Source organism: Chionomys nivalis, chromosome X, assembly GCF_950005125.1.
Source record: "Chionomys nivalis chromosome X, mChiNiv1.1, whole genome shotgun sequence".
NCBI lineage: Eukaryota > Metazoa > Chordata > Mammalia > Rodentia > Cricetidae > Chionomys > Chionomys nivalis.
In genome coordinates, this window is record NC_080112.1 from 65,110,570 (window position 1) to 65,124,545 (window position 13,976).

The window sequence follows — 13,976 nt, forward strand, 5'->3', positions numbered from 1 at the left end:
TGCTTTTAACAGATTCTACAAGATTTTATGCCTAGCCAGAGTGATTAGAAGCTAAATGTAAATAAAAATCTCAATGAAAAGGGTGCATTTATAATTCACCCAGCTCACACAATGAAAGGCTAGCAAGGCCCCAGTGATAAAATAAGGTGTATCACAAATTCTCTCAGAAATGGCGACCGTAGCTAGCCCTGGAACAGCCAGTTTAGGTATGCTTGGTGGGAAAGTTGGAGTATGTGCTATGCATATTTTTATGGCAAAGCGATAAAATTCTGAGTAAATTTTTACTCATATAACAAGTGTTTAGTGATTATGAAGACGAAAAATGATAGAAAACGAGTGTAGTTTTTGCCAGAATCACAGCACTGGCTGAAGTAAGGCTTAATCATCTTCTTATGAAACTCAGTGTCCACCAAGTAACTGTAGGGGGTCGCGAAAACGTCCTTTGCGTCTATCATTCACCCTGTCTAAAATTTTCCCACACTCTGAAAAGACTCTTTCCAAAGCTACGTCCCTCTATTTACACCCATGCTTCTTCCCATATAGTCTTTTACCTTGCTCCAGCGAATCACATGATCCAAGACGGCGTCGTCGACTATTACCCACAGTTTGGTGAGAAAGGTAGGAACTGTCTTGCAGAATTGTTCCATGTTTCAGGGTGTCAGAGAAATGTCAGCTCTGGAAAACTACGCAGCTGCGAAAACCTGAGCTACCGTTACTGAGAGCAATTTCACTTCAGGTCAAGCAGCACCGCAAAAAGCGGATACCCGTTGTCGGAACTTTCCTTGGGGGCGGACCTTAATTCCCAGGGGAGACTTCTCATTGGCTAACTGTAGTACCGTGTTTTCAGCGCCTTCTGGCACGTGACTACTAAGGAACTTCCGGTAGAGGAAAACCTTTGTAGTGTGAGGAAAAATAAACCATGAGCAAAAACAGTAGGGGGCACCACCTTCGGTGTTTTCTCCGCTGCTTTCGTGGCTGTACGTGCTACGTAAGCGCTTTTGCAAGCTCCATCTTTGTTCCTAGCAGGTTAGGTACTTGCGGCTAGGAGAATTCTGGATATTATATTACAAAATTTATATCATTACCTTTAAAGGAATAGGAACCCTCACTATATACAGTCATGACCTGGTAACCAAACGGTGTGGAATGGTACTAAGTGAGCACTGAATTAGCTTAATGCTGCATATAGCTTAGCAACGAACTTAATGATATTGCAAAGGCAATGCTTTGTGGTGCTTGGTTTGATCTTTTCTCTGGGTAGATGGTGAGAACTGGTTGGTTTTTGTTTTGATTTCTTTGGTTGTGTTTTTGTTTTCTGTTTGTTTTTCAGAGTCTCATTATGTAGCCCAGCTGACTGAACTCACTATGTATAACAGACTGTCCAGAAATTTATAGAAATCTACCTGCCTCTGGTTCCCTAGCACTAAGGTTAAAGATGTATACAACTGTACCTGGCTGGTGAAAATTCTTGGTATGCATTTTGGTGACATGAGACATTCCTAGAATATTGAAACATTCTCTTCTTCTAATGATAAGGTTAGAAAGAAGATCAAGAAGAAAAAAAAATTGTCTAAAAATATACACAATTGCTTTTGTTGTTTTCTTATTTCCCTTTCATTAGAAAATAGTTGGTCGAGGTGAGTCAGAGAGAAGCCATATAGTCACCACAGGAGACAGATGTTTACACTGGCAACTGTCTAAACTTTGCAAGTAGGCTATGACCTCATGGTGATGTACAGATTAATGGAAAAGGGTTAATTTAAGATATGAGAGCTAGCTAGCAATATACATAAGCTATTGGCCAAGAAGTGTTTTAAATAATATAGTTTAATATAGTTTCTGAGTAATTATTTGGGATCTGAGCAGAGCCTGCACCAACAGAATAGCACCCACCATCTGAGGCCTGGATCCACATAAGACCTAAAAAAGTTTCTTTTCTAAAGACAGTTTCTAGATCCTCAGAAATGGGAGTCAATTGGAGCTTGTTGGTAGCAGCATATTTTTAGATAAGCTGTTTGCATGGCTCCTTTAAGAGGTTTCCTTATTCAATTTTAGCAGCAAAAAATTGCATGTCTTCTTTAAGATCTGGCTTTCTGGTTTAGGCAGCACAAACTCTCTGCCAAGCACTTTAATGGGGTGTTGAAGGAGCTGCAGGCTGCGTTCCTGCCACCCAGTTCCCAGCCGCCTGTCTAGCTTATGCCCCGAAATAACAACACACAAACTGTATTCTCTTAAACATTGCCTGGCCCATTATATCTAGCCTCTTCTAGGCTAATTCTCACGTATTAATTTAGCCCATTTCTAATAATCTACGTAGCACCACTAGGTGAGCTTACCGGGAAAGATTCAGCAGGTCTGACCTGGCAGCTGGCTGCATCGCGTCTGCTCTGAGAGGAGCTGCCCTGCATCTGAGCTCACTTCCTCTTCCTCCCAGCATTCTGTTCTGTTTACTCCACCCACCTATGTTCTAACCTATGAGGCCAAGCAGTTTCTTTATTAATTAACCAATGACCTTCCTCCATCAATGGGGTTTGTGGGCAACTTTCTGCAAGTTACTTAGTGGCAGAATGAGCCACTTGCTTACCAGTGTTGAGGTGGTAAGGACGACTCCCACCTGGCAGTCTCAGAGGCAGTGAATATGTCTCTGTCATGTTGGACTGAGTGGAGCAAGCAGGCAGGGTTGAGTTGGCCCAAGCTCTGCCTTCTTAGCATTTATACAAATGCTATTAAAAGGTGCTCATGGTAAAAAAAAAAAACAATTACAGATATCCACACAATAAAGACAAATCCAGATGGAAAAGACCTCTAAATATGTCACAGTGTTAGATAAATGTACATATTCTTGAGAGAGAGAGGAAAAAGAGAATAGACAGCTACAATATAAAAGAGTACAGCCAGTCAGAGATTAAAGGAGTAAAGGTAATAAAATAAATATTAAAATTGTAGAAAAATAATAGAGTAAGAAAAGTAAACCACATAAAGATGAAATATATACAGAGAGTCTGTATTATGTATATAAGACCTCTAAATGGGTCACAGTGTTGGATAAATGTACATAGGCTTGGGAGATAAAAGAAAAAGAATATAGGCAGTTATAAAAAGATGTAAATTTTTTAAAAAATTATAAAACAATGTCTTTAAAGAGAGACTACAGAGGATCATAGACTAAAGGAATAAAGAAAAATAAACCAATTAAAGATGGAATATATACAGTGAGTCTGGATTATGCATATTTTTGTATTTTTTTGAATTTTTTTTTTTTTACTATAGAGAGACATTTGATTCTGGGGATTGCTAAGCTAAGCCAACACATATATTGTAAAGGTATCATGACTTCAAAATTTGTGTTTAAGGATATATTGCTTTGGAAAAGCAGTTCTGTTTTTGTTTCCACAGAGGATGAGAACCTGTGGATTCCTTTCAGACTAATGAGGATTGATGCAGCAAGACCCCCTGAAAGGTAAAACTCCCAAATTACTTCACTCAACAAAAAGCAGGAAGCAGTTTTGAGGGAACTATGTCCAAATTCCCAAATATTGTTTATAAATGTTTGTTTTCATTTAAAGAAGAATATGCTATAGAGATAAAAACTTTGGACTGGTATAGACCTCAGTTTGTTGGTACAAATTTAAGGTCAATTTTGTTATATGTATATTTCTGCTCTTGATTAATGTATTGTGTTTGTGCAGCTCATTTAAAAATGTAATCTATAATTAAGAAATACAGATTACTAGATAGTCATTTATAGTAGTCAAACTTGTAGTCATGTTAGTTCGGTTTTGTAGATGTACAGAGTTATAGTTAAGTTAGATGGATAATCTTCAAACCTTTCAAAGACCTATGGAATATGGCATTTGAAATGTTTAAAGAACTTAAAACTATTCATGACAATGAGACTCATAAGCTGGTAGAACCAATATACTTCAAGAAGATGATGGGCATCAAAGAGGCTCCTTATGGAGTTTGTTAGCCATTTGGGCAAAAAACTGCTCTTGCCCTGACTGTTTGATGGTATGCTGTATGACATGCAGGACCCACAGCGAAATGATTGTTAAACTTGCCCAAAGGTAAGATGGTTTTTCAGGGTTCCTGCTTCATGAAAGTGTCTCCAGACATTCTGCAGGAGACAGAAGACTGCCTAAATGCCAATATAGGAGGAACTGTCTTTGAAGTTTCCGGCTTCATGGGAAAGTCTGCTGGATACTATGGACCTGTAGGCCGAAGATGGACATTCCAATGATACAGAAGAAGTTTGGGTGACTGTCCAGGCAGCAAGATATCTTTGTTAATTCTAGAGTTTTAAAAGTTGCTTACAATGCATTTCCTGTTAAGTAATATTATATCCTTCTGGGGTCTTTGATGGAGTTGAATAACAGTTATAATTATAGTTTTCCTTAGTTATGATAAAAGATATATTAGATACAAATATTGTAACTGTAATTCTTGCTTGATACCTGTTTTGTTATATGTAATTTTACTATTTAAAGTTACAACCTTCCTTCTTATTTAAACAGAAAAGGGAAAATGTTGTGGGAAGTCCTTCTGTATATGTGCTGCTTTTATTGGTTAATGAATAAAGCTGCTTTTGGCCAATGACTTAACAAGCCAGACAAAAAAATCCAGACAGAGATGGAGAGAGAGAGAGAGAAGAGAGAGAGAGAGAGAGAGAGAGAGAGAGAGAGAGAGAGAGAGAGAGAGAAGGCAGAGTCAGACAGAAGTCATGTAGCCAACACAGGAGACAGACACCTCTGCTGGAGCCTGCCTAAACTTTTCAGGTAAGCCATGACCTTGTGGTGATATATAAATTAATGGAAATGGGTTAATTTAAGATATAAGAGCTAGCTAGCAATATGCTTAAGCTATTGACCAAATAGTGTTTTAAATAATACAGTTTTTGAGTAATTATTTCTGCTCTTAACAGAGAAGAACAAAGTCAAGTACAGCTTCTTGGTAATCATCTTTTGTTCTGTCAGGCTTTGTTTGCTAGAGGCAAGTAGAGGCATTGCTCCTTTAAGAGAGGCTTCCTGACTCAGTTTTTTTTTTTTTTTTGGATTTTCGAGACAGGGTTTCTCTGTGGCTTTGGAGCCTGTCCTGGAACTAGCTCTTGTAGACCAGGCTGGTCTCAAACTCACAGAGATCCGCCTACCTCTGCCTCCCAAGTGCTGGAATTAAAGGCGTGCGCCACCACCGCCCGGCAAGAGAGGCTTCCTGACTCAGTTTTAACTGCAAAAACCACACAGCTCTTTTAAGAGGCTCTGCCACCAGCCAGGTGGTGGTGGCTAACACCTTTAATCCCAGTCCTTGGGAGGCAGAGGCGGGTAGATCTTTGTGAGTTTGAGGCTAGCCTGATATACAAGAGCTAGTTCCAGAACAGGCTCCAAAGCTACAGAGAAACCTTGTTTCGAAAATAACAAAAAAGAGGTTCTGCCACCAGACACTTAAATAGTGTTCATGAGGAGCTGGCAGTATGCTTCTTGGTGGTAGCAGGGACTTGAAATTCCACAGAGGTATGGCAATATACATGGCTCCCACCAGTACCTCCTCTGTGAAGCTAGACTCTCATAAATCTAAGAAATGGGGTGGAGCCAGCCACCAAAACTACAGTTTTAATCCTAACCATACTGCTTACCAGGTTTAAGACTCACGTGCTGAGAAAAAGATAGAGATATATAGCAAAGAAAGATTCAGATGGAAAAAAACAAACTTCTAAATGGTTTACAGTATGTTTCAAAATGTATATAGGCTTAGGAGAGAAAAGACAAAGGACAAAGAAAGTCTTTAAAAAGAAGAAATAGAGTAGCCAGGCATGGTGGCACATGCTTTTAATTCCAGCACTCAAGAGGCAGAGGCAGGCAGCTCTTTGTGAGTTTGAGGCCAACCTGGTCTACAGAGTGAGTTCCAGGATAGCCAAAGACACACAGAGAAACATTGTCTCAAAAAACCAAAAATTAAAAAAGAAAAGAAATGAGTAAGAAAAAAAGCCATTTAAAGATGGAAAATACACAAAGAGTCTAGATACTATATATTATGACAGATGAGGAAGGAGCAACAGCTGCTAAAGGACGTTTTATTATAAATGCTGCTGGATTAATCATATATATATATATTGCTTTGATTTTAAAATTTAATTCAAAGATATGTAACTTTGAAGAAGAGGTTTTGCTTTTGTTTCCACAGAAAATGAAAGTCTATGGATTCATTGTGTGTTAATAAAAAAAAGGTTTGATTGAGGAAGACCCCTTGAAAAATCTGTGGTGGGAATGTATGGCCCAGAGGATCCATGTTTCAAAGCACCTCTGTTTCTTCTGAGTTTTAGATTCAGAACAGCTTTAAGACTGCTGGCTGTGATGATCCAGCCTCACAGAACACTTCAGTCAGTACTTGGCCATAATCTTAAATTTTCTTTGTGTCTCCATAAGATTAACAGTGGCCCCAGTCAGAAGGAAGTAGCCTAGAAAAACTATGCCTGCATTTCCCCCCCAAAAAATGGATTATGCATGTCTGTCTTTGTTTAGCGTGTTGGTTATGGATAATGACTAAGAAAAAACTAAACAAAGTAAATTAGATTCAGAGTTCTTATTTTGAAGAGAAAAGAAGGGGAAATGGTGTAAGACAATGTTCTTCTACACTGTAAAGATTGTCACTTAAATTAGTTTAATAAAATGCTGGTTGGTCAGTAAGTAGCCAGGCAGAAAGAATAGGTGGGGAAACAAGACTAGGGCGAAATCTGGGAAAAGGAAAGGAGAGGTGCAGTCACCAGCTAGATGCAGAGGAAAGAAGATGAGAATGCTTCACTGAGAAAAGTTGGCTAAACATAGATAAGAATTGTGGGTCATTTTATGTCATAATATTTAGTTAAAAATAAGCCTTAGCTAATAGGTCAAGCAGTTTATAATTAATATAAGCCTTTGTGTGTTTCTTTGGGACTGAACAACTGTGGTACCAGGCAGGACAAAAACTTGTGCCTACAATTTATTTTTATTTTATGTTCATTGAATGTGTCTTGCTTGCATATGTGTCTGTGTGAAGGCATCAGATTTTCTGAAACTAGAATTATAGACATTTGTGAGCTGACACATGGGTGCTGGGAATTGAATCTGTGTCCTCTGGAAGAGCAGTCAGTGTTCTTAACCATTGAACTATTTCTTCAGCCTTTACATTCCATTTTAGGATTTATCATAATATCAATAAATAGCAGTAGGAACTATCAAACTTATAGGCTTACATTCATTTTATTTTATTTGAATAAAATTTTAAGAGCATATGCAAGAAAAGTGAGTATGGGATTAAAATATCTGCAGAGAAATTTCACATAGAATAAATTTACCTTTTAATCTTAAAATGCTAGCTATAAAAGATAATCAATTTTTTAAATGCTAGATATAAAAGATACTCAAAGGCCAATGCTTTATTTTAAAGTTAAAGTTATAGAGGAGTTGGATTAACTGCCTAAGGTAACAGAGCCAGTGATTAGGGGGAACAGTTTCGTACATATTAGCTAAATTTCTAAAAAAGTATTCTTGATGATATCCATATAGAAGATGTTTCAAGATAATCCACAGGTTTAATTTTTCCCTTTTTTTGTTTTTTCTAGACAGGGTTTCTCTGTAGCTTTGTGGCCTGCCCTGCAACTCACTCTGTAGACCAGGCTGACCTCGAACTCACAGAGATCCCCCTGCCTCTGCCTCCCGAGTGCCGGGATTAAAGGCGTGCGCCACCACCGCCCGGCTTAATTTTTCCATTTTTAATTAAATTTTTTTCTTATAACATATGTGTACATGCATCTTTGCAGGTGAACTTGCCCATATTGGTGTATCTAAAGGTTTTTTTTTCTCAGTTGTTTCTGTACCATAAGTTTTGAAAACCAGGCCTTTCATTAAACATAAAGATCATCATTTTGGCTAGAGAAGCTGACCAGTGAGCCTCCTAGGACCTCTTCTTGTCTTTGCTCCCCCAAACTAGGGTTACAGGTAGACACTGATGTGCCCAGTTTTTATGCAGGTCCTAGAGATTTAAATTCAGGTCCCCATGCTTAAAAAGCAAGCACTTTACCCACTGAGTCGTCTTCCCAACACCCAAAGGCCTAATATTTGGATCACAGACTATCATAACCAAATAATGCTAATTATGACTTTTTCATATGAAGAGCAAAAATATTTTTAGTTCAGCCTCAATAAATGTTTGAATATATATTAAGAATTGCAACTGCCATGAACCTTGATATTAACATAATAGTAATGGTTTTAATGATATTTCTGCAAATCTTGTTTCTACTCTGCTTCTCTTTGCCCAGTCAGACTTCATGATTCTGGATAAGAAATAATTAAATTTATATCCCTGGCATGGCTTCATGTAAAATTACTAATAAAGGTGATTTATGAAAAAGTTATCAAAGTACTTGGGTTTTGCTATCAATCTATGACAGTATATCCACTGGAAATTATGAGAAGTTTGGTTCTCCAGTGATGTTGGAAGAAGTGTTAATAATTTGCAGATTAAAAAGTTTCCATCAAGAAGATGAAGAGACCATTTTTTGTTATCTTTTCATAACTAAACAATGGAACAAATATGACATCATCAAAAATGAGTGCTTAAAAATGAATGGTTATTCTTCCAAGACCCACAAGGATGAATACATCCAACTCATAATTATTTCAGTGTACTTGGATAGCATACATGTCAACTCCAAAACCACAGGAACTTCATTCAGGTGTTACCATTAAGTGTCTGTGTGTGGCCACATTTATTCAAAGGTGATGAGGGGAAATTTTTTGGTTCTTAGCAGCTTCATCTTGTTATGAGATCATCATTTCTTCCCACCTGCCTTTCAAGATGGCCTTTCATAGGACACATGCCATGAAAACAATGCAGCATCTGAGCATCACAGATTATTTCTAGGGTTCCAAGACACTGCTCCAGTAATCTGGTTTAGTTCTACATCTCAGTACATATGCAACACCTTTATATTTGTTTTATCCCGAACAGGTTCTTTATTTCTCCTTCTTCAATATATTTTTTGTAATTCCTTGCTTTGTCTCCTATATGTACTTCCTAAACTGAATCAGTGTCTTAGATTTTTTAGGCACATTTTAGGAATTTGAAGACTTTTATGTCCATTTTTGTAAAACACATGCACACACACAAACACACACACACACACACAGACTATTACATGTAAATAGCACCTGAAAGTTCAGTCGCTACATTTTCTGGAGGAAATAAATGAAATGTAATCTCTATTTTATTGACAAAATAGTAGTTTTTTAAAATTATTTTTTCATGCTAAGGATGGAATAAAAGCCCTAACACATGCAAGGCAAGTACTCTGTCACTGAGCTATACCCAAACTCCAAATAGTGAATATCTTAAGAGCTAGCAATATGTCACAATTTAAAAATTAGATGGTCTTTCTTGAATGGAAATTAGATACCTAATTATTAAGATTATTAAATAAAATATAAGATGAAGTTCTTTAATGAAACATATTAACATTAAAATATATTTTGCTTTTCTAGCTTGTTGTACTTCTGTAAGTGCATACAATGTTTTGATCAAGTCCTTCACATTCTTCCAATCACAAACTCCTCACAACTCATGAGGTCATGAGTACGCTAGTACTCCCAGTGTATATATTGAGTGTGGAGCCATATGTTGGAGTATAGTTGTCCTCTCAAGGCCTGAGTCCTTAAAGAAAGTTGACTCTATCTTTCCCAACAGCCATCACTTAACCATTGCTTCTTAGTTGGAGGTCCTTTCTTAGATTGCTATCAAGTATCCTTTATTATTTAATCTTTATCCTATTCTCTTCCTTAGTCAGTACTTGTTCATGTGCATAGTTTCCAGCTTGAAATGGAGTTTAGTGAAGGCTTGCTTGCCTAGCAAGCACAAGGTTCTGGAATAGATCCTGAGTTCCAAATCAAAACAAAACTTTGAATTTTCCTTACTTATTTCTCTGAGTCTTCTCAAATGAATTCAAAATGATAAATACTCATTCCTACTCTGTTTACTTTTATTCTTTTGAGGAACTAGGGGTTTAATCCAAGACCCAAGGAATGTTCAGTAAGCACTCAGTCACTGAGCTGTAATGCCAGCCTGACCCTGCTCATTTGAATAATATAATAGAGATTCCTAATGTAAAAAAAAAACTGGCATTAAATTAAGATTGCACAACAACTACTTATAATTTTTTCCCAAGACCTTCACACCTCCCCTCCCCACTTCCTTCTTATTTGCTTCTTTTCTTCCCTATACTCCCACCATTCAAGAATAAACCAAGGAAAATTTTGGAGTTTTTACATTCTTGCCTTCACAGTTAAGGTCAAGCATTTGTTAAGGAAGCTCTGATATGCTACAATTCACAGCTGCAGAGAGGCTAGCTAACAAAGAGGGCCCAAAGAGGGATGCAGGGATGTCCCTGAAAAAGGAAAAGAGATAAGATTTCCTAGGTAAACTGGGGGCAGATGAAAACATGAGTGATTGGGATGGAGGGGTTGGGGAAGGATGGAAGAGGAGAATAACCAAAGAGATGTCTTGATGGGGTACATTTTGGTGTTAGAGAGAAACCTAACATGTCAGGGAAACTCCCAGGAATCCAGGAAGATGACTCCAGCTAAGATTCCTAGCAATAGTGGAGAGGGTGCCTGAACTGGCCATATCTATAATCAGGTAGGTGATTACCCTAATTGTCATCAGAGACTCTTCATCCAGTAACTGATGGGCTGAGATCTGGAAATCCTGTTGAAGAGAGGGAGGAAGAATTGTATTAGGTGTGGCAGTCAAGGTCATCACAAGGGAACCCACAGAAACAACTAATCTGGGCTCATAGAAGCTCACAGACTCTGGACCAAGAGCTAGGAAGCCTGCATGGTACAGGTGTAGGTCCTCTACATATGTGTGACAGTTGTTTAACTTGGTCTATTGGTGGGACTCCCAACAGTGGGAGCAAGGACTGTCCCTAATGCTTTGACTTGCCCTTGGGCACCTATTCTTCATACTGAATTGCCTTGTCCAGTCTTAATACAAGGAGAGGAGCTTAGTCTTATCTCAACTTGATATGCCATGCTTTGTTGACACCCATGGGAGGCCTGCCCCTTTCTGAACAGAAACAGAGGAGGAATGGATGGGGGAAAGTAAAGGAGAAGGGAGACTAGGAGGAGAGGAGAGAGGGGAAGCTGTGGTCAGGATGCAAAATAAATGGAAAAAATTAAAAGAGAAGCTCTGACAGACAAATTTCAAATTCATTATGTAATTTTAAAATTATTTTTCTTTACCAATGATTTATATTTTATCAATAGATAAGTTTTATCACTAGATAATGATAAAAAGTGCTTCATTTGCTTACTATCTGCAAGGTTTTATGTTTATACTCTAATTGGATTATAAAGTTGTTGAAGTCAACATTATTTTATAAGCTATATAGTTTTGTTTCATATAGGGAGAGATATAAACAGTTTTGTGCATTGGTTAATTAACCAATGTAACCCCAAGCCATTTTTCCTTTCCAATCATATTTCTCTGTGTTTAGTGACATTTTGATTATCTCCATGCTGGTCTTTCTGTTTGTGTATTTTTTCTCAAAATTATTTTCTATGCTATTGCCAGACATAATTACTCTGCCTAGAAAATTATGCTTCTTTTTTCACTGACACACATATTATATTAGTTTATTTTCTGCTACTGTAAAAAGATATATAATGTGGATGCTTCATATAAATGAGACCTAAACAAAAATCATGCCTATACAAAATAAAATTAACTGCTCACCTAAAAAATGTTTGTTTTGTATTGCGTAACTATTACTTGGCACAGGACCTGACCTATAGTATGGCTTATACACAAAGTATTAAAGAAAACAGACTTTCTCTTTCCCAGCAGGTATCTTTTTGTTGTTTCTTTGGGGGTACATACAGCTGGGTGGATAAGGAGGTAGAATGGATTCAGGAGTTGAAGAAGAGGAAAACATGAACAAAACGTGTTGTATAAAGAATATTTAAATTAAAAAGGAGTCTTGGAGTATAGCTCAGTGGTTTACTATATACTTAGCATGCTCAGAGGCTCACAGTTCAGTTCCCAATACCACACACATGCACACACATGTACATACACGTACATGCAGAGAAAGAGAGAAAGACACACACTATGCACACATACAAACATACAGAGAGAGAGAGAGAGAGAAAGAGAGAGAGAGAGAGAGAGAGAGAGAGAGAGAGAGAAGGAAGGAGAGAGGGAGGGAGGGAGCAAGAAAGAAGCACTTTATTTAGACTTTAATTCTCTGTTCTGGAGGTCCAAAGGTGTGGATCTTGCAACATTTGGGCTATGTTGAGGGTCCCTCTGACTATGCTACACAGCAGATACCAATAGAGTACAAGAATATCTATCAAAGGAGACCATGTGGTAAGGTAGGAAAGCACTGATTATTTTGTTTAAAAACGTCTTAAGAGAATTAACTCAAGGGTCCAAAAGTCCTTTCTCATTATCTTTAAAGGAATGTTCTTCTAGCAACTATTCAACTCCAGTAGTCCTGCAACTCCTCTTTTCCTTTCTAATTTAATAGATTTCTGATTCAAAACGGCCTCTCTCCATTGTCATGCCAGAGACCAAGTTTCTGCTTTAAAAAACTGTAACTAAAGTTATCTTAATACTTGGAACTCCAAATTGGAACTGCTCTGATAAACAACATCAGCAGGAAGTAGCTTAGAAAACTACGCCCACATTCCCAAAAAATGGATTATAGATGTCTGTCTTTGTTTAGTATGTTGGGTACAAGTTGTTATGGACAATGGTCAGGAAGAAAGCTAAACAAAGGAGATTAGACTTAGGGTCTTGTTTGTTTTTTTTTTTTTTTTTTTTTTTTTACAAAAAAAAGAGGGGAACTGCTGTGGGATAATGCCTTTGTCCAGTGTAAAGATTTGTTAGTCACACTGATTTAATAAAATGCTGATTGGCCAGTAATCAGGCAGGAAATATAGGCAGGGAAACCAGACTAAGAGAATTCTGGGAAGAGGAAAGGCAGAGACGCAATCACCAGCCAGACACAGAGGAAGCAATATGAGAATGCCTCTTTGAGAAAAGATACCAAACCACGTGGCTAAACATAGATAAGAATCATGGATTAATTTAAATTGTAAGAACTAGTTAATAACAAGCCTGAGCTAATAAGCCTAACAGTTTATAGTCAATATAAGCCTCTTTGTGTTTCTTTGGGACTGAACAACTGCAGGACCAGGCAGGACAGAAACTTCCTTCTATAGAGGATGGAGAAGAAGGAGGTCATATGATTTCACCATTAGCTTAAATAAAGGAGTGGATCCACTGAGAGACAGCATGTCCCCAAGATATTTTGGATTAGGATAGATTTCTGAATGATAATTACTGTCATGTCCTAAAAACAAGGTTTATGAGAGATTAGATGAAAACAATGCTGATTTACTGAGGTATTAAAGCTGCATTTCCATGCATTCATATACAGGGATTTATCTTGCTGGCAGCCCGATTTTGCAACATAAGGTAATCCCCTTGATATTGACTTTAGAAACACTAAATTGTTTACACTGTAAAAACTGAACGGTTTTGCCTTCTAGAGATACTAAAATGTTCATAGCTAACAGATAATGATCCCCTGATCCTCAAATACTTCAGAGAACTGAGAATATGGCACTTAATTTTTTTAAAAAAAGCTTCTCGTGATAGAGACATGCCAGCTTCTGACAGCACCCTGTATCTCCTCCAAGGACACAGGATGGCCACAGAAGAATTTTTTCTTGGAGCTTGCTTTTAAATGCATCAAAGTCAGCCACAGAGCAGAAAACTCCCTTGCACCTTCACTGCTTCTAAGACCCTGTCTAGACCGTGTCCAAGCAGAACACTGGGGAATTTATTGATCCACTTTGTCAAGACAAGGTAAGTTGGTTTCCCTAAACTTTGACTCCACAGGAAAGTCTGTCAGATCTTTGGGGCCTGGCAGCTGATACTGC

At 37.8% G+C, this 13,976-nt stretch overlaps 1 protein-coding gene across 1 annotated transcript in view; it reads right to left on the bottom strand.

The window, feature by feature from the left end:
- The window catches only part of LOC130868458 (heat shock factor protein 3-like), a 54,775-nt gene extending 54,128 nt beyond the window's left edge, over nucleotides 1-647 (bottom strand). Inside the window, exon 1 of the mRNA XM_057760675.1 lies at nucleotides 552-647. Within this exon, the coding sequence (XP_057616658.1) occupies nucleotides 552-647 (96 nt within the window). The remainder of the gene's footprint in view (nucleotides 1-551) is intronic.
- Nucleotides 648-13,976: the final 13,329 nt, after the last annotated feature.